The 26,142-nt window shown below is 36.1% G+C and overlaps 3 protein-coding genes across 3 annotated transcripts; 2 read left to right on the forward strand and 1 right to left on the reverse strand.

The window, feature by feature from the left end:
- Nucleotides 1-9,494: 9,494 nt before the first annotated feature.
- LOC141673292 (serine/threonine-protein phosphatase 7 long form homolog) lies at nucleotides 9,495-11,387 on the forward strand. Its single transcript, XM_074480028.1, has 4 exons — nucleotides 9,495-9,970; nucleotides 10,469-10,493; nucleotides 10,583-10,969; nucleotides 11,109-11,387. Exons 1-4 carry the CDS (start codon nucleotides 9,495-9,497, stop codon nucleotides 11,385-11,387), a joined length of 1,167 nt encoding a protein of 388 aa, XP_074336129.1.
- A 5,091-nt stretch (nucleotides 11,388-16,478) lies between these two features.
- LOC141672208 (LRR receptor-like serine/threonine-protein kinase ER1) lies at nucleotides 16,479-24,284 on the forward strand. Its single transcript, XM_074478746.1, has 27 exons — nucleotides 16,479-17,175; nucleotides 17,339-17,477; nucleotides 17,671-17,742; nucleotides 17,864-17,935; nucleotides 18,121-18,192; nucleotides 18,288-18,359; nucleotides 18,441-18,512; nucleotides 18,596-18,667; nucleotides 18,758-18,829; nucleotides 18,925-18,993; nucleotides 19,082-19,153; nucleotides 19,350-19,421; nucleotides 19,620-19,691; nucleotides 19,827-19,898; nucleotides 19,993-20,064; nucleotides 20,173-20,244; nucleotides 20,502-20,573; nucleotides 20,700-20,771; nucleotides 20,854-20,925; nucleotides 21,017-21,088; nucleotides 21,262-21,330; nucleotides 21,404-21,475; nucleotides 21,624-21,697; nucleotides 22,109-22,237; nucleotides 22,556-22,903; nucleotides 23,069-23,439; nucleotides 23,714-24,284. The coding sequence occupies exons 1-27, from the start codon at nucleotides 17,055-17,057 to the stop codon at nucleotides 24,083-24,085; spliced, it is 2,988 nt and encodes a 995-aa protein (XP_074334847.1). The 5' UTR covers nucleotides 16,479-17,054; the 3' UTR covers nucleotides 24,086-24,284.
- Nucleotides 24,285-25,192: 908 nt separating this feature from the next.
- On the reverse strand, nucleotides 25,193-25,684 carry LOC141673293 (uncharacterized). The gene has a single exon (XM_074480029.1). It carries the CDS (start codon nucleotides 25,682-25,684, stop codon nucleotides 25,193-25,195), a length of 492 nt encoding a protein of 163 aa, XP_074336130.1.
- Nucleotides 25,685-26,142: the final 458 nt, after the last annotated feature.

Raw genomic sequence — 26,142 nt, forward strand, 5'->3', positions numbered from 1 at the left:
TTAGTGATTGTAGATGATTTCTCAAAGTTCTTATGGGTCTATTTTCTTGGATCAAAGGATGAAGCAAGTGAAATCATTATCAATCACATCAGGCAAGTCAACAATCATCCTGACTTGAAAGTTAGAAATATCAGGAGTGACAATGGAACTGAGTTCAAGAATTTGACATTAAGGCTGTTCTGTGAAGAAAATGGAATCATGCATGAGTTCTCAGCTCCAAGAACACCTCAGCAAAATGGGGTTGTTGAAAGAAAGAACAGATCTTTAATTGAAGCTGCCAGAACAATGCTTGAAGAATCAAAGTTACCAACATATTTCTGGGCTGAAGCTGTTAATTGTGCCTGCTTCACTCAGAATATTTCTTTGATCAATCAAGCTAAAGGCATGACTCCTTATCAGTTGTTCAAGAGAAGAAAACCAACTCTAAACTTTCTTCATGTCTTTGGATGTAAATGCTTTATACTGAGGAATCAATCTGACCATAAAGGGAAGTTTGATGCAAAGGCTGATGAAGGGATATTTGTTGGTTACTCAGCTGGAAAATCTTATAGGGTCTACAATCTAAGAACCAACATTGTTATGGAATCTGTGCATGTTGTGTTTGATGATAAAAAGATTGTTGGACTAACAGATGAGGGACATAATGAGAGACTCAAATTTGACAACATTGAGATATATTGTGATGATAGTGAAGAGGAGACTGATGGAGATGACACTTCAAAAGGGATTCAAAGCATGCCCTTGGATAATGCACAAAATACTGCATCCGTTGATAGAGGCAATGCAGTATCCGTTGAAAGACATAGTGCATCATCCGTTGAAGTACAAAATGAAGCATCCGTTGATCATAGTTCATCAACGGATAATCGATTTACATCATCAGTTGATAGAACTCCAAGTTCCCTGCAAAGGACCAACAACTCAGGGGGAGTTTCAACTAGTCAACACTCTGTCTCACATCATGACAACACTGAGGCCACCTCATCTAGAGCACATCTTCCACCACAAAGGAAATGGACCAAGAATCATCCCTTTGAACTGATCATTGGTGATGCATCATCTAGAGTGCAAACAAGAAAAGCCACTCAAGATGAATGTCTGTATAGTAGTTTTCTGTCTCATGAGGAACCTAAGAAAGTGGAAGAAGCTCTATTGGATCCAGATTGGATATCAGCTATGCAGGAAGAGCTGAACCAATTTGAGAGAAACCAAGTATGGAAGCTGGTACCCAAACCAAAGAACAAGAGTCCTATTGACACAAAGTGGGTATTCAGAAACAAGATGGATGAAAATGGCATTATCATAAGGAATAAAGCCAGACTGGTTGCTAAAGGCTATTCTCAGCAAGAGGGAATAGATTTTGATGAAACATATGCTCCTGTTGCAAGACTTGAAGCCATCAGAATATTTCTAGCCCATGCAGCCCATGCCAATTTCAAAGTCTATCAAATGGATGTCAATAGTGCATTTCTAAATGGAAAATTAGAGGAAGAAGTCTATGTAAGTCAACCTCCAGGATTTGAAGATCCAAATTTTCCAGACTATGTGTATTATCTGTTGAAAGCACTCTATGGACTGAAGCAAGCACCTAGAGCCTGGTATGAAACCTTATCAAAATTTCTTTTGGAGAATCACTTCACTAGAGGTACTGTTGATAAAACTCTCTTCTTTAGGGATGTTAATGGCTCTAGTATACTTGTTCAAATTTATGTAGATGACATAATATTTGGCTCTGTAGATGATAAACTTTGCAAAAAGTTTGCTAAGCTAATGCAAAGTAATTATGAAATGAGCCTAATGGGAGAACTAACCTATTTTCTTGGTTTACAAGTTAAACAAGTTAGTGATGGAATTTTCATTAGTCAAACTAAATATATTTATGATCTTTTAAAGAAGTTTGACTTAATGGAATGTTCATCTGCAAAAACTCCCATGGCCACTGCCACCAAACTTGAATTAAATAAGACTGAAAGGTCTGTGGATATTACAAGTTATAGAGGCATGGTTGGTTCACTTTTATATTTAACTGCTAGCAGACCAGATATAATGTTTGCTACATGTCTATGTGCTAGATTCCAAGCTGATCCTAGGGAGTCTCACTTAATTGCTATCAAAAGGATTTTCAGATATCTCAAGGGTACACCAAATTTAGGTATTTGGTATCCTAGAGAATCTGGCTTTGATCTAATTGGTTATTCAGATGCAGACTATGCAGGTTGCAAAATAGATAGGAAAAGTACAACAGGCTCCTGCCAATTCCTGGGAAACAAGCTTGTATCATGGTTTAGCAAAAAGCAAAATTCAGTCTCTACTTCTACAGCTGAGGCTGAATACATTGCTGCTGGAAGTTGCTGTTCTCAAGTGTTATGGATGAGGAACCAACTCCTTGACTATGGACTTCATGTTGATAGAATTCCTATCTTTTGTGACAACACAAGTGCCATAGCCATAACAGAGAATCCTGTGCAGCACTCAAGGACCAAGCACATTGATATCAAGTACCACTTCATTAGGGAGCATGTCATGAATGGTACAGTGGAACTACATTTTGTTCCAAGTGAACAACAAATTGCTGACATATTTACCAAGCCACTTGATGAATCAACATTCACAAGATTGGTAAGTGAGCTAGGTATGCTTAATTACTCTTAAAATTCATGTCTTTATTGCAATTTGAATTGAAGCCTGAAATATATTAGTTGCTAGAACAAATTTGACTTTTAACATAGTTTATTCCATCAACGGATGTTCCCTATCCGTTGAAAGTCAAAATTGCTCTATCAACGGATAGTCATTATCCGTTGAAAGACAAATACATTTCTGGAATTTTTATCCGTCAACGGATAAAACTGAAGTACCTTTCAACGGATGACAATTTGCCTTATCAGTTGAAATGTCACATCAATCGATTCAGGTGTTTAACAGCCGTTGATTCTATTCTCTTAACCGTTGATACTCATACATACATCTGTATGTATTGGTTTTAAAGGTAGTTTTTAGAATACTTACAGTTTATTCTTAAACGGCTGAAATTCACTAACGCATATTTATTGATAAATCTTTCTTTTATATTTTTGTTTATTAATTTGAGAAAGCATATAAGTCCTTCTGATTGTTCATTTTTACTTTACGCTTTCTTGAAATTTCAAGCATTTACCATTTTCTCTCTGCAAAAACTTCAAGTTATTCTCTTCAATTTCTACTCACAACAATGGCACCAGTCGTGAAGATTATGTCTCAATCTGGGTTCATCTATGAAAAGAACAATTTCATAGCTTTGGTAGCAAAGAATGAAGCCCACTCAGACTATCACAAAATGATGGACTTCATCAAAAACTGTAAACTTAGCTATGCAATGTTGGAAGCCCCAACAATTTTCTGTGAAGTAGTTGAGGAGATTTGGACAACTGCTGAGTTCAACTCCATGGATATGACTATCTCCTTCACTCTCAAAGGTAAAACTCACTGTATTAACTGTGATGATTTACAAGCATGTTTTAAATTGCCTGAGAACAATGCCATGACACCACACACTGATAGTGATGTATCCAGCATGTTAGATTCCATAGGTTATTCTCTTAACTCTGCTAATTTAGGGAGTATTAGAAGAAAAGGCCTTAGGAAAGAATGGAGTTTCCTTGGGGATGCCTTTATAAAGGTTTTCTCTGGGAAAATTAGTAATTTTGATGCCATAACTTCATCTCTGGTTAATATGCTCTATATGCTTGTTTCTGATAGGTATTTTAACTTTAGCAACTATGTGATGCTAGAATTAGGTACTAGATTGGGTAACAAAGCTAATAGACCTAATAACATCTATTATGCTAGATTCTTTATGTTATTGGCTAACCATGTTGCTGAAGGTTTAGTCATAATCAATGAGAATAATAAACTCAAGTGCTGGGCACAAGAGAAAAGAGTTCTTGCAGACTTGAAGAGAATGGATCTTAACAGCAGTGTGCCATTGGTATATTTACCAATCATGAATGCACCTCAGGTAGGTGAGGTAATTGCTTCTACAACTCCTACTTCTTCCAACCTCTCTATTTCTTTATCTTCTAGTGTGGCCATGAAATCTGTGATGCCCCAACAGATTTCTACCAAGGTCACCAAAACTAAACTTTCAAAATCCAAGACAAAGAAATCCACCTCTGTTGTTTCTCAAAAGACAACAGTTGTAACACCAACTATTAACCCTGAGGTGAGTGAACAGGGTGTGAGTAGTGAGGGGAGGGGTGAACATCAAAGAAACCCCCAGGATAAGGAAGGAGAGTTGAGTGCTTCCCAAGCTAGCCAAGCCACAGTTTCTCAAAAAGCTGTGGTGGTTGAAAAGGTATCTAGCACATCCCTAGTAGCATCCTCCCAAAAGGATGTTACTATTGAAAATAGTTCCAAACCAGGAACACAGAACAAAAGAGGGAGGGACACTAAAGCCAAACACTCACCAACAAAAGCCTTTATTAGAAGAAAGAAGGCCAGAACCCAATCTTCTACACAGGGTGCACACACTGCACAGATACATCCTTCTGTATCTATGCCTTCTCAAACTCAGTTTGATGTGACTCCAATAAATGTGGAGTCACAGCCCCATTCTCTCACAATAATCACACATCAATCACCAAACACTTCATCACCATCTCTGGATGTGGATATGTTATTCCCATCAATTCCTGATTCTCCCTCTTTACAACTCAGGGAGAAGCCCCACTCAAATACAGGTGATCATCATCTCTTAGATGATTTGTTGGATCACCCGCAAATTCTTTCAGATATAATTGAAGGATCCGTGTCACCACATCTCAAATCAATCTACACAGATTCAACAGTTATATCACTTTCAATTTCAACTTCTTTTCCTTCTTCAACGGATATCACTCATCCGTTGACAAGTGGTTGTTCTTCAACGGATAAGCTTAACAGCAGTTATCCGTTGATAACATCAGTTTCACCTTCAACGGATATTCCACATCCGTTGACAGTCTCTACACAAATAACTGAATTAATTCCAAGTGTAGAAGACATGAATACTGTGCAATCACTCTTAGGATTGAGGGAAGGGAGTGACAATTTGAGTGAGAGGCTGGGTTGCTCCCAGGCAAAAGGAGAGATTGAGAGCTCAAAAATGCATGCTATTTCTTCCAGCATGGCAAAAGTAAGTGAGTGGAGTACCACCTTAGTAGGTGAAGGTGAGGGAGTGAGTTGTGTGAGCCAGGGGGAGCCCCTGATGCAAGAACATAGAGAAAAAGAGAGAAAAGCAGGTACAGTAGATACAAGGGTGGAACCAGCCATTGCTAATGAGTCAATGATTGTGGATGATGCTGAAAAGGAAAGACAATTTCAGCAACATTACAAAGCTGTAATTGATAACATTTCCTTGGATGCTGACACTTTTACTCATCCTGTGACAGCCTATCAAATGTTGGCTACTCAGGGCAATGAGGAGGCACAAAGGTCACTACATCTAGTGCACACAACAGAATCTCTTCAAAGGGATAAAGCTGCCATTAACAAAATGCCTTCTACAGCTGGTGAGCCATCTGAGGAATTTGGAGCAAATTCTGATGATGATGACTCTATTTCTTTTGATGGAAGCATGAACTTAGGGGGAGATGAAGGCCCTAGTTCAATTCCAAATCTACCTGAATGGGCCTTGACTAAGGAGTATAAATCAGGGGAATTCAATGTCTCTTTAGTCAAACAAATCAACACTATTCAACAGGCCATTCAGAATACTTCACATGCAAGTATCAAGGCTATCCTTCAAGCTCACCTGGACTCACTGCATCTCATGAAGCTGCAGCAAGTGAAGCAGAATCTGAGTATAGATGATCTCAGGAAGGATATTGCTGACTTGAAAACCTATACTTCAGACAAATTGGATTCAGTCATGCCCTATGGTACATTGCAAGACTTGGTTTTGAGATTGAAGAAAGAATCTGTTACTGAAAAACGGTTGGCCAAGTTAGAAGACAGAGTTCAAGTTATTGAAGATTCTGTGGCCACCATTCTTCACAATCAACAATCTCAAACCAGTCTCCTAATGCAGCTGGCAAAAGCACAAGGCTTGACCCCTCTCCTTGATGATAACAAAAAGGGGGAGAGTAAAAGGGAAGGGGAAGGAGAGCCATCTACAAAAGTCAACATATCTAAAGTGCTAGTTCCTGCCATCACTACTTCTCCAATCATTCAAATCAAGGGCAAGCCTGATGGAATTGATTTGATTCAGCTAGCAGCAGCTGAAATTCAAGTGAAAGAGCAAAGGAGGAGAATTGATGAAAGGTTGCAACTGTTGTTTGGTTCTACACAAGACAAATCAACATCTGTGAAATACAGCACAAAAATTGAACCAATCAACATGGAGCTCATGCCAGTAGGGAGTCATAAGGATGGAGAAGCTTCTTCCAAAGAACTACAAGCTATAATTCTCAAGCCCAATGAAAGATCCAATAAGGACTCAACAAAGAATCCTTTAAAAGAAGTGGACTTTCCTCCTCCAAAAGCTGATGAGAACAAGATTTTAGGCAGGAGTATTGCTTATCTCAAAGAGACCATGGATGAGGCTGTAAGGAGAAATAGAGCTATTATCATTAGAGAGGGAAAGAGCATATGTGTGATGCAAGGACATCCCAAATTCTCAATAGCCAAGAAGGAAGAAGCCAAGCAATTAAAGGCTGACAAAAGAGCACAAGCAAAGCTTGAACAACAGCTAAAGTCAGGTATAGTTGAAAAAGAAAAAGGGATTGAAGTCAGGGGTGAAGACAAGACTACAAACCTAGATGAGGTTTTAGGGAGTATATTTGGTGAGAGTGTAGAAGAAAGAGAGGAATGGCAGAAGGGAAACAGAAGAAAGGCCAAGGCACATAGAAGGAGTGGAGATAACACTGAAGTAACCAAATCTATATCTAAACCACTACCTTCCATACCTGAACCCCTTGTTGCTGATCCCACAATAAACATCCATGGTGAACCAATCATTCCAAAAGAGGAATCTATTGATTGGGACACTATCAAATTGCCTACCTTTCTAACCACTCTTCCACTACCAAAGAAACAGAAAAGAAAACCAAAATCTACACCTCCCATAACCTCTAAGAAATTCACTCAAAAACAAAAACCTAAGCCTAAGTCACCCATTTCTAAAGATGATTATGTTCACATCTGTGACATAAAAGAAATTTCAGACATTGAACTCTATCTGGATGAGCTGGAGGATGTAAGGGGAATAGCTGCCTACAGACAGCTACCAGAGAGATTAGTGTTCAGATATAAAGGAGCTGGGGAAAGAACATGGCCTCTCCACAGGATTCTGGATGAAGGCTACTCTACCTTGATTAGAGTCTTTTCAGCTATACAAAAGGATTCTGGCTTTACCAGAACTGCCAAGACTGAAATTCTCAACAAGATAGCCAATATAAGGAAAACTTGGAGGGAGCCCAATGCTTTACCCAGGACTTTACTCATTCAAGAAAGGGAAATGAAAATTCACAAATCACCTCATTGGTTGATGGAATTTAGAGATGATAAAGGAGTCAGAAGATTTTTCAGACTTGAAGACCAACTCAAGATTGCCAGCAATGAAACTCTCAAAGAAATGCAATCTAAGTTGGATGTCAGTGTTGAAGATGAAGCTGAATTCTTCAGACAACTCCAACTCCAAATTGAGGAAAATGACAAAAGGCTAGGAAAGAAAACCAGGGAACAAAGAAGAAAAAGATGATTTGCTCAGACTAAAGGAGTGTCCTTGGAAACACTGTAAATCTTCAATTACCTCCTAGTACATACACTTTTGCAGCATTTTTAAATTTCTACTTAGTTTCAATTCATATATCTGTTAAGTGTTTTGTTATCATCAAGTTAACCCTGAATTTATGCCTACAATTCTTATAGACATAAATAGGGGGAGATTGTTAGGAATGTATGTGCATTAGTTTGATGATATGTTTAACAAAATACTTAAGTAGAAATTTAGTGTCTGTAGCCTCAACGGATAAGACCACTTTGGCTATCCGTTGATGGTGTAGCTTTACTTAGAAATAAGTCTAGTGTTGTAGCATATTTCAGTCTCTGTATTTAAAATGTAATTCTTGGAAGTTGAGAGAAACTATGAGTCATGTTGACTACTAGATGATATGCAGATAGGAAGGCCAATTGTAAATACTTCATGCCTTGTAATTTTGTATAAGTGAAGTGGTATCAACGGATGACTTAAAGACCTTCAACGGATAAGAAGCTAAGCTTCAACGGATGTCTCTAAAGCTTCAACGGATAAAGTCATCAACGGATAACATCCTTCAACGGATGAGTGCATCAACGGATGAAAGCTTCAACGGATAACATCCTTCAACGGATGAGTGCATCAACGGATGAAAGCTTCAACGGATGTTCTGATGATTAGCCGTTGATAAGGGGTAGTTGTACCTACAAACAGAGGCACATGGGTTGATAGAGACAACTGAGATGTGGTAGCCGAATTTCAGGAACAACAGAAAAAGCAGCCGTTCTTCTTTAGTACAAAGATGCAATAGTCAACAAAGTACTGGAGTGAACAGGAAAAGAAGCAAGTGAAGATCTTATTTTATTACTGTATTTTATATTGTTCTTCACTTGTACACTTGGTAATATATAAACCAAGTAGAAGCTAGTAATTAGAAAAGAGATTTTCCAGAGCTGTTTAGAAAAATATTGAGAGAAAATTCATCTAGTTTGTACTAGGATGCAGCTGTGATCAACATTGTTTAATCACAGATTTTCTAAAATACCATCTCTGGTGGAACAACAAATCCACCAGAAAAGTTTTTAAGGTCTGTTGTGTTCTTTACATTTGTGCTTGAATATATATCTGTCTGTATTAGCTTAAAGCAATTCACACACTTGTTCTTCTTGAACACACAACTTTCATAAACTGCTCAAAACTTGAAAAAGTTTTGAGATTTACATTCAACCCCCCCTTCTGTAAATCTCATTGTTAGTCCACTAGAAATAACAAGATCTCTAGCAGAACTGCAGAGCATTTGCATATTAATAGTATTTTTTACAGGCAACTAGCAGCATGGATGTTCAATTTCTTAAATAATAAATATACTGGTCCAAAGTTTGGATTCTTAATTTATATATTTACATATTTATGATTTATTTGTTTATATATCTATATAATTTATATAATATATATTATTATTTATTAATATATAGTGATAATCGGTTCAGTTTTGGTTTTTTCGGTTCAGTTTAACTCCGAAACCGCAACCAGACCGCTAGTAACGGTTCGGTTTATCGGTTTCTCGGTTTTAATTCGGTTCGGTTTTACTCAGTCTGGTTTTAACCGGTTTTTATCGGTTTCGGTTCGATTTCAGTTTCGTTTCGGTTTTTCTGCTCAGCCCTAATACCTTTCACTTGCCTATGGGAGAGGTTACTATTACTCTACATGATGTAGGTTTTCTTTCAGGGCTTCCTGTTGATGGTGATGTTGTTATTTCTGATGTCACCCTGGCCCTGATATGAGTTGGCATTCTTATGTTGCTGAGCTTTTTGGTAGAGATCCCGATCCGAAGCGAGACATTAATGGATCCAGAGTTCGATTGTTCTTTATTGCTTCATGTGCTCCAGCACGTTTACCGCAGGATGCATCAGCAAATGATATTCGCTTTCAGGTCTTGTGTTATCTTCCTCATCTGTTTGGTGGTGTACTCTTCACTGATCATTCAAGAGGTCTCTTACATCCCATATTTCTACATTTCATTCGTGATCTAGACAAATGCGGAGATTATGCCTGGGGTGCTGCAGTTCTTGCATATTTGTATAGGGAGTTATGCAAGACAAGCAGGAAGGACGTTGATGAGGTAGCTGGTTGTCTGCTATTATTGCAGTTATGGGCGTGGGAGAGATTGCCCACTCTTGCTCCCATTCGCACCTCTTCTACCTTGTTTGATGCTCATTTCTGGGAGGGTCAGGTTGCAGCTCCACGTGGACTGAGGTACTTAGCATGTATTAATTTGTTTGTGTTTTAGGTCATTTAAAAGAACTTCATATGTTACGGGACGGTTAGGGTTTAGGGTTATACTTTATTTTCATGTTAGATTAGAATTTATCACTTTTTAATATATTAGGGTTTATTAATCCCCAAACTGGGTTTTAGAAGCGTTTAAATGGGCTTAATATGATATTGAACGATTGGGTTTTAGAAGCGTTTAAATGAACTTGATATGATATGGAATGAGTTAACGTTTAAATGTAGTTGATATGATATTTAACGGGTTAGGGCTTATGTTCCCTGGTTTAGGGGAACCCTACATGTTGCTAGGGTTTAGGGCCCTAAACCCTAGAAACCAGAATTTATTTTCCTATTAGGTTAGAACTTAACACTTTTTAATGTTTTAGGGTTCATTAATCCCCATATTGGGTTTTAGAAGCCTTTAAATGAACTTGATATGATACGGACTTTAAATTTAAATATGAAACTGACTGTTTATAGTAATATCGTTATATGTGGCTTCATGGTCATTCCTGCACTAGTACGGGTGGTCGTACCCTTTCAGCTATTCGGACACTATTGGATGGGCTTGGACCATCTCAGTTTATATGACAGTCATACTCTGATGATGTCATTTCTGAGCTTCCTGCATTTTGTTTCACTGGTGAGCGTATTTGGCGCTACTGCGGGCCTTTGATGTGTATTTTCATAGTCGAGCTTCACTGCCCTGATAGAGTTGCTATACAGTTTGGGCTCGTGCAGACTATATCATTTGATGTTGTTTACTCGGAGGCAGAGCATAGTACAAACTTGAGGGGCAATGACAAAATCAGATGGATTCAGAAATATGCAGCTAGCACATCTATATGGGCGCATCGTTTAGATCATTTGTTTGTTGGAGATGCGATTGTTGTCGATAATTCAGTGTCTGAGTACCATCCTTGGTATTTGGAGAGGACTGTTAGATTCATTTCACGTGTTGGTGCATTTAATTATCGCATTGTAAGTTTTCTTCTTGTTCATTTAATTTATTGAATAGGTTGTTTTGCTTTCGTAGTTTCATTACAAATGCTTTAGTAGTTTCTTTCTTTCATACAAGAATCTTGTAACATGTGTGTCTTTTCTTTGTTTATTTTTTCAGGATCTTATGTTCAGGCAGATATCTGAGCGGACACAGGATGTTCTTCCTGATGTTTATCGTTATGCTGACCAGTGTTGTGATTTTGTCAGAGCCTACACATTACATGGTTTTGATGAGATGCCTGTGGAGGTTCGTAGAGCTAGGCAGTTGGAGGAGAGGCAGCAACCGGCCCGTCGAGGTAGACGCGGCGGTAGACGAGCTGCTGGTGGTAGGCGAGCTAGGGTTTTGATTGACGATGATCCTGTTGTTGTAGAGCTTGGAGCTAATGGTATTCCATGAAATTTTGATTCTCATGATGTGCCCGGGTCATCTACTCATGCTCGTACTGATCCTATGGCTACGGATCTTGGCGATGATAGAGATCGTCATGTACATGATTCTGTTGCTCATACTATTTTTGTTCATGTGTCAGGATCATCTAGTCGCGTCCAGCATGATCCTCAGATTCTGGATAGGTATGGATATGTTCCTCTTTTTGATCTTGGCTTGACTCCTACTCCCGAGCAGCCTCGTACCGAGGACCCTTCCATAGAGCAGCCTCGTACCGAGGATCCTTCCACCGAGCAGCCTCCTCCTCTGCATCGTTCTCACCGACCTACTGAGCATGTATCTATGGATTTCTCTATTCCATCATTCAGTCTCCATCTTACACCTACACCTCCTACTGATCCTGATGCCGGTACAGATGCCACTTCTTCACTGAGTACCCAGGACCAGAGTACCCAGGACCAGAGTTCCCAGGACCAGAGTTCCCAGGACCGTCCCGGGAAGTATGGTCATTTCTATACTTCTCAGGGTCAACGGCGTTCAAAGGGAACTGCTAATCCTCCAAACTGTGGAACAGATGGGCAGAAGTGCGCGAAGAAATGAGAGTAAGCTTAACTTTAAGTTCTTAAGTGTGTGTGTGTTTAATTGTTTATGTTTATGCATTTTAATTATAACTTTAACTGTTTAAGTATGTGTTACTTGTCAAATGTAATTTCTATTTTATACTGTATATTTATAAAATTCATTTTTTATGCAGATGATGGACTAGATTATGGATCATAGCCTCTATGCGGATATTGAAAAATGCAGATGATGTAGTTGTTTGTGCTTATTTTCACTATTTGTAGGACTTTGCTTTTGAAATTTTATAAAAAAAAGTCTTGGAGATACTGTGTTGTTTATTTGGCTCAAACTTTATATTGATTTTAGTTTATTTTTTATTCTGTTTGTATTAAATTTTGTTGGTTGTGTTATTGGTATAGTTGTATTAAGATTTTTATTTTTAGTTTTAATATTTGTTGGTTAAGAACTTTTTTTTTTACAAAACAGGGCATTTGACATATGTTTAAAAAGCACATTAAAATTCAGTAGAAGCAAAACGGGACACTAAAAAACGTTTTGATGTATATAAAGCAAAATGGGTAATCGTCCTCCGTTTTACCTATTTTAAATAAAAATGAAATGAAACGATATTTTATAACCCGTTTAGTCTGTTTAAATACACAACGGGTCTTCGTGTACCGTTTTTGCACTATTTAGAAATTTTAAAAATTAAATAATATAAAACAAAATTTCGTGTTCCATTTTACCATCATTTAAAAAACAGACAGTAACGACTCATCGTGTGCCGTTTTATTTATTTTTAAAAACAATAAAACATTCCTTAATGTCATGTTTTCTGTTTCATAATTAAAAATAAATAAATGGCAGAACGGGGGATGAAGTTCCGTTTTGCATGTTATTTGTACACATAACAGGCGCACACAACAGTCTGCTGTGTCTCTCACTTTGCAAACACAACTGTCTCCTGCTTCTTACTTTGCAAACCTAAAATTCAAATATCAAGATAAAATTATATATATATAAATATTTAATAAAATTCTTACAGATTTATTAATGGCTTCGGGTTCGGGATCTGGAGCACAATCAGTGACGGTGATTGCGTAGATTTATACCGATGGTAATATACGACAAACTCAAATAGAGGGTTACGTATATGATAAACCGGTTTCTAAGCAAGTAAGACTCGATTCTAGTATGAATTTTAATAATTTGTGCGACGTATTATTTTTGAAATTGAAAATTGATAAGAGTTTGTATGATTTTAAGTTGTGTTATCGATGGAAAAATTTCAATGATATGAAATTTGGTAATATTCCGGTTGATGATGATGATATTTGGAATTATTGTTTCGAATGGACCTCCTTTCTTTGTTGAAATTTATTTACAAAAAAAATTAACTTATCCATTGATTGAAACGAGTACGAAAGTTGTGGAAACTAGTTCGAGTGTTTCCGAGAGGAGTGGTTGTAGGGGTTTTGATTGTCAAACTACTAGTAGTATGTATGTTGGTGGTGATACGGTTAGTAGTAGAAGTTTGGATGCTTATGATGTTGTTGATTCAACTTTGATTACACGGGAGGAGATATTGGAGCCAATAGAGTTGATGGAGGGGATGATATTCGACTCAAAAAAAAGTGTTGATGCATACGGTTAGAGATTTTCATATCCGGAATCATCAAGAGATTAAGGTGGTTAGATCAAGTGATGTGTATTGGATTATTATTTGTAAGGATAAGGATAATGGTTGTGAATGGAGTTTAAAAGCTAGGTTGCGAAAATCACTTGGAAAATTTCAAATTATGGAAACTTCGGGACCACACACATGTTTGCACACCACCGTTACTCAAGACCATCCTAATTTGACATCTCATGATATTCTTGAACTAGTTAAGGATCAAATCGGTGTCGATCCCATGGTTAAGGAAAAAGTGTTGATGGCCACGGTGAAAAGTATTTTTGGTTACCAACCGGGAAGAAAGAAGATTAGAGATGCGAAAAAGCTAGCAATGGATGAAAAACATGGTTCTTGGGAAGGTTCATTAGAAGATCTCCTCTTTTTGATGGAAGCGTTGCAATGTTTTAATGTGGGAACCAAGGTTGATTGGGTTTTTAAGGAGGATGAGATGGAAGATCGTGGGAGCTTAGAGCTATTCTATCTCTTTATACTAGTATAAAGAGATAGAATACCTATTTTTGAACGCGATCCTTGATGCTAGAAAACTCCTGATTAGTTCATTGGTTATAGCACTATTTTTGAAAACGGTTAAATATTTTAATGAAAGGCGTTTGGAAATTACAACCGAATTATCTAAAGGTCGATTGTTTGCTAATCATGTAAGCAAGAGGTTGAGTCGGTCAATTGTGCGTGCTAGGGGTCATAGTGTTAAAGTTTATGGTCGAAATTTATTGTTGTTTGAAGTAGTCACTAGAAAGGTTGACCAAAGGGGGGGGAATAAGCATACCGTTGGGATTCCCGAGTACTTGTGTTCTTGTGGGAAATGGCAAACGTATCGTATTCCTTGTTCTCATGTTATAGCATGTTGCGCGCATTTGAAATTGAGTCATGAATCGTTGGTTGACGAAATCTATAGGTTAGACAATGTATCGATGGTTTACAATGGTGTTTTCAAACCCATTCCGAGCAAAGGAGATTCTCGTTGGCCGACGAGTATTAATTTTCCAACCGTGATACATGACAAAGATGTTGAGAAAAAGAAAGGAAGAAGGAAGTCGACGAGGTATCAAAATGCGATGGATTTTCAAGCACCCAAGGGGAAAAAATGAGTTATTTTAGTGATTTGTTTAGTAATAATGTTGCCTAAAAAATTGTATTGAATTTGAAGATTTTTATTACTTATTTTAATGTATTTGCGTGTTTTTTTATTGTCAATTTAATTATATGGTTTAATTCCATGAAATAGCAAGTTTTTATAATGTTTTGATGTATTTTAGTAAAAATTTTAAAAAATTCCAGTAGCTGCTGAAAAGAACAGAAGCTACTGAAGTTCAACATGCAAAACGGGACATTAAACTACGTTTTGATGTATATAAAGCAAACCGGTCGTGTTCGTCTTCCGCTTTACCTCTTTTAAAAAACAAATGATATAAAACGTAATTTTATACATCGTTTTACCTCTTTCAAAAAACAATTGAAATAAAACGTAATTTTATACCCCGTTTTATCTGTTTAAAACATAATGGATCTTCATGTGCCGTTTTTCCAGTATTTAAAAATTTCAAAAATTAAATAATATAAAACGTTATTTCGTGTTCCGTTTTACAGTCATTTAAAAAACAAACATTAACAAATAATATAAACAGTATCTTAATAGTATTTAGTAATAATTTTTTTAAAAACACAAAACGGGGGACGAAATTCCGTTTTACCTTTAAAAAAAAATCAAAACGGAACACGAAGTTTTATTAAGAAGTGACAGATAAGGTATTTATTTTCGGAAATGACAATTTGGGTCATTTTTTATGTCAAAGTGACATATAAGACCACCACCCTCCAATTTGGGAGGGGATCAAATCGGAATCGAGTGAGGTTCGGGACACATAGGGACGGGGTGGATGATGTCCATCCCTACTTTTATGTGACCAGAAAACCTTTTATTTTCACCGTATGTTCTAGTTCTCGTTTGAACTAAAAACTACGTATATAGAGAGGCAGTAAAGATACGGTTTTATGTTGGTTCGGAAATTAAAACTCTTAGTTTATTGACATGAGGTTTGTACATTAATTTATCTCCATCTCTAGGTTCACATAGGAGTTAGTTGGATATTCTTGTCATGACATTGCCCCTCTTTCTACAAAAACTCCAGCATTTCTGTTTTTCTACTTAAGAAAATTATTCCTGAGCAATTTTTTTATTTTCAGAGCTGAAAAAATATGAAAAAACGAAATTATCACTCACATAATTTTTTTCTTTTGCTGTTGTTATATATGCATGGGTCAGTTTTGTCTTTTCATGCTTCATTTGATGTGGAAATTAAAAAAAAACTCTGAAAATAACATTTCTCTAATTTTATTATCATTATGGGTGAGATAATATGAGTGGTTTACTCCATTCAACTTCAACATACAACCTTCAATCTTAATAATGTATGTAAAATACAAGGTTATAAAACTCCAAACTTTTTTTAATTTGTCACATCTTAAAATTCAAGTAATCGATCAATTTTTGAAATATCTTATCAGAAATCGGCTTAAATTCGAATTAGTTATTTTCTGAGTTCCGAATACTTATGCTAATACTCAGTTTAAGTGAATCAATTTTTAGAACACCGAAAAATAACATCATTTAACCGTGCTAAATTTTAAAAATTATCGAAGCATCAAAAGTGTAGTTTTTTGTAAAACAGTTTAATAGGGGAGTGTTCCTGTGTCTCGGAAATCTTGAAAGTTGATCCAAACAGTCCCTTAAGTCCTCCGCATCAGTAGTCTCTCTCTCTCTCCCCTGTCTATAATTTTCTCTCTCTGTGATAAAGAGACATGCAGCTAGTGAATAATGAGAGATATATATGCATTAGTTTCAAAGTTCTGTCAAAATGTAAAAGGACATGTCATATACATACACATATACTTACATAATTATAGCTGTGTAAAAGCACTGCCTACTTCTGCATAACTACATCTGTTTCTGCTCAGAACAAGCTAGCCCTGTACCATCTTTCATCCTTTTTCTTCATCGAATAATACACACAACCCATCCTCTCTCTCTCTCTCTCTCTCCCTATCTCTCTCCCAAATCTCTCCCAAATATCTCTCTCTTTCCATCTCTCTCTGTGTCTCTCCACTCCCTCTTTGGCTCTCTCTCTCTCCACTCCCTCTCTCTGTTTCTTTCACAGTTCCATCTCTTTCACCATTACCCATTCTCTGTAACTTAACATACCTTCACTTTTTTCAAGGTGAAAAAAGAAAACACTCAAACCCCCTCTAAATTTAGCTAACATTATTTCAATCTTTCTATGTCATTGACTAAAAATACCTATTTTATGCACACCCTTTTGAACTACACACTCATATAAGCTATGATAAATCAAAGCTTCTATTCAAAGTTTAGATTTTTCAAGAATCTTTAAAAAAAATTCTAGTGTTTTTCAGCTCTAGCTATGGCATTTTTCATCTGGGTAAGCTCAAAAACAAGAAAAGATCAGTTATTGATTATGCCCTTGTTTGTTCTTGTGCTTCCATTCTTCTGGTTTGCATTAGCTTCTTCAGAATCAGACCAAGGTGACACTTTGTTCTAAAGTTCTTGTTTATATTTTGATTTATAAGCCCATATAATTTTTTTGTCATTTTTAGTTGGTCATGTTTTACATGTGATTTGTGTTTGAAATTAAAGAATGTGGTTTTATAAGTACTTATTTGTTTAAATATGTGATGTTTCAAAAAGGGGCAACACTGTTGGAAATAAAGAAGTCATTTAGAGATGTGGATAATATATTGTATGACTGGAGAGATTCACCATCTTCAGATTATTGTGGATGGAGAGGAGTTACTTGTGACAATGTCACCTTCAATGTTGTTGCACTGTATGTCTTTTCTTTTCCAACACTCTTATCCTTGCTTTATGTATGTATATGTTTATCTATGTTTGTATACTTGCCTAACTTGTTAAACTTGCATGCTTTAGTGATGTTTTTTCTTTTGGGAAACTCATTTTATGAATGTTTTTAGTATGGTATTGTTTTGACCTTTTTGGTGGATTGTGTTGAAACAATGTAGTAATCTCTCCAGCTTGAATCTTGATGGGGAAATTTCAACTGCTATTGGAGATCTTACAAGCTTGCTTTCCATGTACAGTTTCAAATGCTCCATGCAACTACTTTTGTTGTTTGTTAAAATACTGTTTATATGTTTTGTACATATGTTACATGTGTTAATTTAGACAATAATTTCTTTATTAACATGTGAGCAGAGATATGAGGGAAAATCGGATTTCCGGGCAAATCCCTGATGAGATTGGTGATTGTGTGGCCTTGCAAAATTTGTAAGCTATACATTGGTGTTCTCTTCTTTGTAATTATTCTAGTAGAATGATTTACTTAAAATTGTTTGATACATGTGTAAAATGTAATGTTGACTCCATCCATGACTTTTTCTCTTATTACGGAGTATTATTTTCTTCATGTGTTGGTTGTGATGCTTAATTCCAACTTTATCACATTGCACTAGGGACTTGTCCTTCAATGAATTATATGGTGACATACCATTTTCAATATCAAAGTTGAAGCAGCTGGAAAGCCTGTACGTTTATTCACCTAACACATTTCCTATAGCTTTGTTCTAGATTGTAACGAGCTGTTAATGTTATGATTAACGGTTATTAAATGAAATTTCAGGGTTCTGAAAAACAATAATTTGATTGGACCAATTCCTTCAACTTTGTCTCAGATTCCAAACCTAAAAATTCTGTAAGTAAATTGATATCTCTTATATACTCACTTAGAAATCCTTGTCGTCACAATCCCTGATGTGTTTTGGTTTCAAATTAGGGACCTGGCACAAAATAAGTTGAGCGGAGAAATACCAAGACTGATATACTGGAATGAAGTGCTGCAGTATTTGTAAGTTAAAAGGATATATGATTCATGTACTCTTTATAATTTGAAAATCAAATTGTAATTTTTATGATGTTCAAATTACATAGAGGTCTGCGAGGCAACAATCTGGTTGGATCACTCTCTCCTGACATCTGCCAGCTCACAAGCTTGTGGTATTTGTAAGTAACTTATGATTTGGTTTTATGGAGTTGGTGGAGCATCTTTTATTACTCTAGTATCTAATTTTCTCTACATATTATTATTTACAGTGATGTAAGAAACAATAGTTTGACCGGTACCATTCCTCAAAGCATAGGGAATTGCACTGCCTTCCAGGTCTTGTATGTACCTCCCCTTTAAATAACTAACAACTTTCAGTTATGAGTGATGTTTGACATAGTGAACTCAGACATGTGTATTCTATTTCTTTTTCTAGAGATCTTTCTTATAACAAATTGACTGGGGAAATTCCATTTAACATTGGGTTTCTGCAAGTAGCAACATTGTAAGTTTCAACTTTAAATTATAAACAAGTGTTGATATCTGTACATTCTATTCAAATTATTGCTAATTGCATTCTTGATGCATACCAGATCTTTGCAAGGAAATCAACTAACTGGAAGTATTCCATCAGTAATTGGCTTGATGCAGGCACTTGCAGTTTTGTAAGTGATTTCAAATTATGCCTTAACAATAGAATATTGGTGTGTGAACATTTTAGTGCAATCATTTCTAGAATTTAGTACGATGCTTTTATTGGGAATTTGGCCTTGGGAGTCGAGGGTTTCTTGTACCATTGATGTGTTATTTGTAGGTGAAGAAATATCCCCATAAAATCTTACCGGAAATTTTCTTGATTAGGGATTTAAGCTGCAACATGTTGAGTGGACCAATACCTTCCATTTTGGGGAACTTGACTTTCACAGAGAAGCTGTAAGTACATCTTAATTACGAGTTGATATTAGCTTTCTTCATAACATATATTTAATACATGAGGACATATTCATGTGGTGATCAATTATACAATTGTTATGATAATAATCTGATTGTCCTTAATACTCTAGTTACACACTTGACCTTTTTATGCGCCTATATTTATTCTTACTAGACTTTTTGTGTCTCACATTGTAGGTACCTGCATGGGAACAAGCTTAATGGTTCAATTCCTCCAGAGCTTGGAAATATGACAAAGCTCCACTATCTGTAGGGATTCCTTGTTATAACTTATAAGAATAAATATCGTTTTTTTACAATAAGAGTAATTTTGGTTTTTTGAAAACATGTACTACTATTTACAGCACATTTTCACTTGAATGTATTGGATCGATATCAATGCAGGGAATTGAATGATAATCAGCTCTCTGGTCATATTCCACTAGCGCTTGGACAGCTCACAGATTTGTTTGACCTGTAATTTTTTGTTATTTTACATGGTTAGTTAAGCAATTTGCTTTATTAAATCAAGTAACTTGTTAATTAATATGATTGTACTACATGGATGCAGAAATGTTGCCAACAACCACCTTGAAGGACCCATACCTGATAATCTTAGCTCTTGCACTAACCTTAATAGCTTGTGAGTGTATTCTTTTGTAGTCCTGTTACTATATTCTGCTATAGAACAATAATTCTTTTCTAAAAGTAATACATGATGGCTATATTAATCTCTTTGAGTAAATGGCAGCAATGTATTCGGGAACAATCTAAATGGGACCATACCTTCTGCATTTGAAAGGCTCGAAAGTATGACATATCTGTGAGTTACTAACTAACCCTATAGTTTTTGATCTTTACTGCATTGCACCCTTTTTTTCCAAAAAATGAATTAAGACTGCTGAAAAAAATTTAGTTATATAGTTAAGTATTAAGTACAGAATTTAACTCTTCTATATTGTAAAGGATAGTTACTGATTATAAGGTTAATACATCTGAAATGCACTCCTAATGTTTATTTTTGTTTTTAGTAATTATTTTAGTAAAATCAACTTTGATCAATTTATTCTTCATCTCTAGGAATCTTTCGTCCAACAATCTTAAAGGACCAATTCCAATAGAGCTATCCCGTATCGGTAATTTGGATACATTGTGAGTATAAAGTTCAGATTTTTCCTCAGTTTTCTCCCTTTTTTCTTTTGTGTGATAAAATTTCCTTAACGCATCACTTGTTGCAACTTTAAATTGTTTATATTTGGTATCTGATATTTTGTGTAGGGACCTCTCAAACAATAGGATCACTGGTGCAATTCCTTCACCAATAGGTGATTTGGAACATCTTCTGAAACTGTGAGTTTTCCGAGTCATAATTATAAAAATTTCCTGAACAAAAAACAAGATATTTCACTAATCACACGTTTGTTGTTGATAGGAATTTGAGCAAGAACAATCTAACTGGACTGATTCCTGTGGAGTTCAGTAATTTAAGGAGTGTCATGGAGATGTAAGAGATTTTTAAATGGCATGATTGTGAATTTATCATATATATTGCGGATTCAGATTTCAATTTTAATTTATAATGTTCTTCATTGTAGAGATCTTTCACACAATAACCTGTCTGGTCCCATCCCTAAAGAACTTGGCCAGCTACAGAACATATTCAGTTTGTAAGTCTATTCTGGCTATGCTAACATTTCAGAACCGGTGCAAATTTAAAGTTTAATTTTTTATTACAACTCTTTCAAATGTTTTCTGCTTTAACACCCTTGTTTTTTAAATTGTGCTAAGACCATTGTGCTGCCAATGATATCTGATTCACATTAGCGTACTGACTTGACAGGAAACTTGAATACAACAATCTAACGGGAGATGTGATGTCTTTAGTCAACTGTCTCAGTCTTACAAATCTGTAAGTGGAAATTTTATGTAAAGAATTAATGCTGTTATTCTCTGATCAAACTGATCTAATTGCATTTTTGCAGAAATGTTTCTTTTAATAACCTAGCTGGGGACATTTCTCAAGGAAATAACTTCTCAGGGTTTTCACCCGATAGGTTCGTTAAGTTTGATGGTTTTATTTGTTTTTCCACACTAAAAAGGAGCAGTACCCCACAAGGGTCATCGTATCGGATATTATCAACATTCGATACATATGCGGATATTTAATTTTGCGATAACTTCTTTATGTAATATTGTTTGCAGTTTCCTAGGAAATCCACATATATGTGGCTCTTGGCTCAGTGCTCCTTGCCATGCATCTCAATCTCCTGGCCGGGGTCAGGCTTAGCTCATTTATTTGTCAATCTTGTTGTGTTTTTCAGTAGGACTGTATTCTCTCTGTTTTAAGCCAAATAATTTCCTAGATCTCCGTTTTCCCTATCGTTACATATCAAAAGGTATATGATCTGTTTCCAATGTGGCTTACCCAAATGAATTGCGGAGAACACATTGATAATATATTTTACTTGGATCATTAAACGAAATAATAGGACAGGTACGTAACGTTGCTGGGGTTATGACTAGACATATGTATAAACACTCTCATGTGGGTAAGTCCTAGATTTAATGAACAATAAAATAATAATATAGCTAAAGACATGCGTTTAGATTTGCTATATCTGAATAAATGATGAACGTACAAGTTTCTCGCTAAGTTCGTAATTTAACAGCATTCATCAATTATGCAGTGACAATTTCTAAAGCAGCTATTTTGGGGATTGCTCTGGGTGCCCTGGTGGTTCTTCTCATGATACTGGTTGCAGCATGCATGCCACATTATCCAGCGCCTTCGTTGGATGGAACGCTTATAAAACCAGGTAATTTATTATATAAAATTATTTGGTGGTAATAAATAGTTGGTAGATGAATGCTCTGGATTATTAGTAGTAAACTAATATATGTCTTCACTAGAAGTGTTGTTGAAGGCCAGGGGTCTAAACTAAGTATATCCTCGATCTTTTGGAATATATCGTATATGAATAACACATACACTTAGCAACTTAATCATTAGATAAATTGTAAATGCTTTTGGTGGTCAAAGTTGTTCTAGATAGGCTTACTTGATTGGTATCAAAAAATAGTCAAGGTTAAATATTGTCACAGCCAACTATTCTTAAAATTTCTTTTATGAACAGTTAAATATTCAGCCCCAAAGCTTGTAGTCCTGCACATGAACATGGCACTGCACAAGTATGAAGATATCATGAGGATGACAGAGAGCCTCAGTGAGAAGTACATGATTGGTTATGGTGCGTCAAGCACTGTATACAAATGTGTTCTCAAAAATTGCAGGCCTGTGGCTGTAAAGAAATTGTATACTCACTATCCGCAGTACCTAAAGGAATTCGAAACGGAGCTTGAGACAGTTGGGAGCATCAAACATCGGAACTTAGTCAGCCTGCAAGGATACTCTCTGTCTCCGTTAGGGAACCTTCTTTTTTATGACTACATGGAAAATGGTAGTCTCTGGGATGTTCTCCATGGTGAGTGTTCCTACCTGTATATGCTTATAAAACGATATGTTCATTTAAGTTTCACTTGTTAAGGTCCGTATGCTTCTTCATAAGAAACATATCATTTGCATGGATGTTGGTGATAATCACTTTACAAACGTACCTTTTTGACTTATTTTTCCCTTTATTTATCAGGCCCTGCGAAGAGCAAAAGGCTTGACTGGGAAACCCGTCTAAAAATAGCACTGGGAGCTGCTCAAGGGCTTTCATATCTGCATCATGATTGCAGCCCTCGCATTATTCATAGGGATGTAAAATCGTCAAACATTCTTTTGGATAAGGACTATGAGGCCCACCTGACGGACTTTGGCATTGCTAAATTTTTATGCACATCAAAATCTCACACGTCTACTTATGTAATGGGAACCATTGGCTATATAGATCCAGAATACGCTCGCACTTCGCGATTGACCGAGAAGTCCGATGTCTATAGCTTTGGGATTGTGCTACTTGAGCTGTTGACTGGAATGAAAGCCGTGGATGATGAGTCCAACCTCCATCACTTGGTTAGTAATTTTTCTTCACTTCATGTTGGTGATTTTATATCTAGCGCCAATTAGAATATTTTTATTAGTATAAATTCAATGTATATTTCCTTGCATAAACAGTGGTGATTATTTTTTCCACTTAATCTAGATTTTAAAAATTGCTAGATTTTCATGTATTTATCTATCTCTAATATTCTACAGAGGTTGCTCATTACACTAATTCACAAGTTTTTGTTGACATTTGGATTTCTTTACTTTCGATCTCCTGATTTTTATTTCCTTTGTGTATCAGATCTTGTCTAAGACGGCTAACAATACCGTCATGGAAACTGTTGATCCGGAAATATCCAACACATGCACCGATCTCGGAGATGTTAAAAAGGTGTTTCAACTCGCTCTTCTATGCAGCAAAAAACAACCATCCGATCGTCCTACAATGCATGAAGTTGTCCGCGTCCTTAATAGCCTATTACCATCCACATCGCCAAAGAAAGGATCAACAGCAACTCTAGCTCCAGCCCCCTCTGCCAAAGTACCCTGTTACATGGATGAGTATGCAAATCTCAAGACTCCTCACTTGGTAAACTGCTCTTCCATGAGCACCTCAGATGCTCAACTCTTCTTGAAATTTGGAGAGGTAATATCTCACAACAGTGAACCATGACTCTGAAATTGAATGTTGGAAATAGTGAAAAATCATCTAAGTAATGCCTAGGTAGGGTAAATCATTCAAGAAAATGGAAATTTTGTAAAAAGGTTGTAGTGCCAATTATTATAGTATTAGTTAGGTAAGACTTGGAACAGAATTTCAGTTACAATTAAAATGTGTACCAAGTTATTTATTTGTGTGTGTGAAGTTGTTAGCTTGGCATTTGGTAATGGGACCACAGCATGTACTCTGCTATGGTAACTTTTGGATCACATCTTGATTCTTGAGGTGGGAACAAAGACTGCATATTTGCCCAGCAATAATGCACTGTACATATCTGCTGCACTGCACTGCACTGCACTGCACAGCAGTTGTGTCTTTTAATGCTATCATGCACTGTAAAAACCATACCACTATTATTGCACATTGTGAAATCCCAGAAAATCAGCACAATTTCATTTACAGATAATCAGATACTTTGGTGTGTGTGCTGTCAAGAAAAAAGATGCTCTGGTGTGTGTAATGGGTAGGTTACTATTATTTGTTTTTTCTTGCAGAGATGTTTTTAATAATTATTTTGAAATGATAGGGTGTTTTGAAAAAAAAAATAGCTTTTATAAAAATACGATTTTACAATTAGGTACAACTTAAAAACAAAATACCAAACTTTGGTGAAATTAAATTTCTATATTTTGCAAGGAAAATTCATAAGGCCGACAGGTGTTTAAAACAATTCAAGATGATCTTTTTGTGTCGAAACACTTCATACAAGTACAGTCATAGTCTCATAGATGTACTTTAAAAATAAAAATTCAGTAAACAATACCCACAGGCCAGAGTCTCCCACAACCTTGTTTCAAACAAGTATTGACTGATTTTTAAAAAAATAAACTTTACTTATTCTTTAGTGACATATACTTTTTTTAAATTAAATGATAATAATTTAATAAAGAAAAGTCATACTACATCTATAAAAATATCGAGTCACAGACATAAAATGAACCAAATCGTGAGTCTTTTATGCAGAAACAATCAAGTATTTATAAGTACCCGCTTGCAGGGGCGAAACCAGTAATCCAACATGGGGGGACCAAAATAAATAAAAGTAGAAAACATACCGATTTATTTGAGATGTGCACGCCTCTCTTTGATCAAATAAAAAGAATCAATGATCTCCTCGGCAGAAATGGTCTCCGCAATCTCCTTTTCAATATACACTATCAAATAATCCCTAAGAAATTCATCTTCCATTCGATTGCGAAGACTTGTTTTCACAATTTTCATAGCAGAAAAAGTTCGTTCAGATGTTGCAGTAGATGCCGAAAGAGTCAAGACAAGGCTTAATAGTCTATCAACTAATGGATACATGTCAGCATTCCCTGTGGTTACCAATCCATGACATAAATCACCAAGAGTAGACAGATTCTTCAAATCTGGATGAACCGGAACATCTAAACCATAATGTTGTAGTTCACACTGTAGATGGATTTTTTCATCTCCCAAAAAATCTTCTGGATAAAACTTTTCAGCTAACTTGCAAATGTTCTTTATGTTGAAAGACCTGTAATCATCCCTAGGATTTAGTGATGCACTTAAAATGAGAAGCTCCGTCATTTGTTCACTGAATCTATTGTTTAGCTCCTGTAATTGTTGATCTATGGCAGCTGTAAAGATTTCTACTCAGTAATGATGTTCCATTGTCACCATTTGCTTTTGTTTTCCTTCTCGACGAAGAGATTTAAGCACATCAAACGAATTGAAATCAATAATTTCATCAGTGTTCTCAGAATCAATACCTTCATTAACAATCTCTGAATTTTGAGGATTTTGCTCGGAGTTTCTGTTTATCCCACCAAAAATCAGAGGCTCAACTCCATCTCCAGTGACTTCAATTGAGGCGGCAGAAGGTTTTTCATCTTCACAAGTAGTTGTTTGCTTATTCTTGGGTTAAAAATATGATGTAATCTCTTTTCTCTTACTCATATTTACGGATTAGAAGCAAAGGTATAGTAGATAAAGAGAGATGATATTAGGGATTGTAATTTTGTAACTCTTATGTATAGCGTGTATTG

Source organism: Apium graveolens, chromosome 7, assembly GCF_009905375.1.
Source record: "Apium graveolens cultivar Ventura chromosome 7, ASM990537v1, whole genome shotgun sequence".
Taxonomy (NCBI): domain Eukaryota; kingdom Viridiplantae; phylum Streptophyta; class Magnoliopsida; order Apiales; family Apiaceae; genus Apium; species Apium graveolens.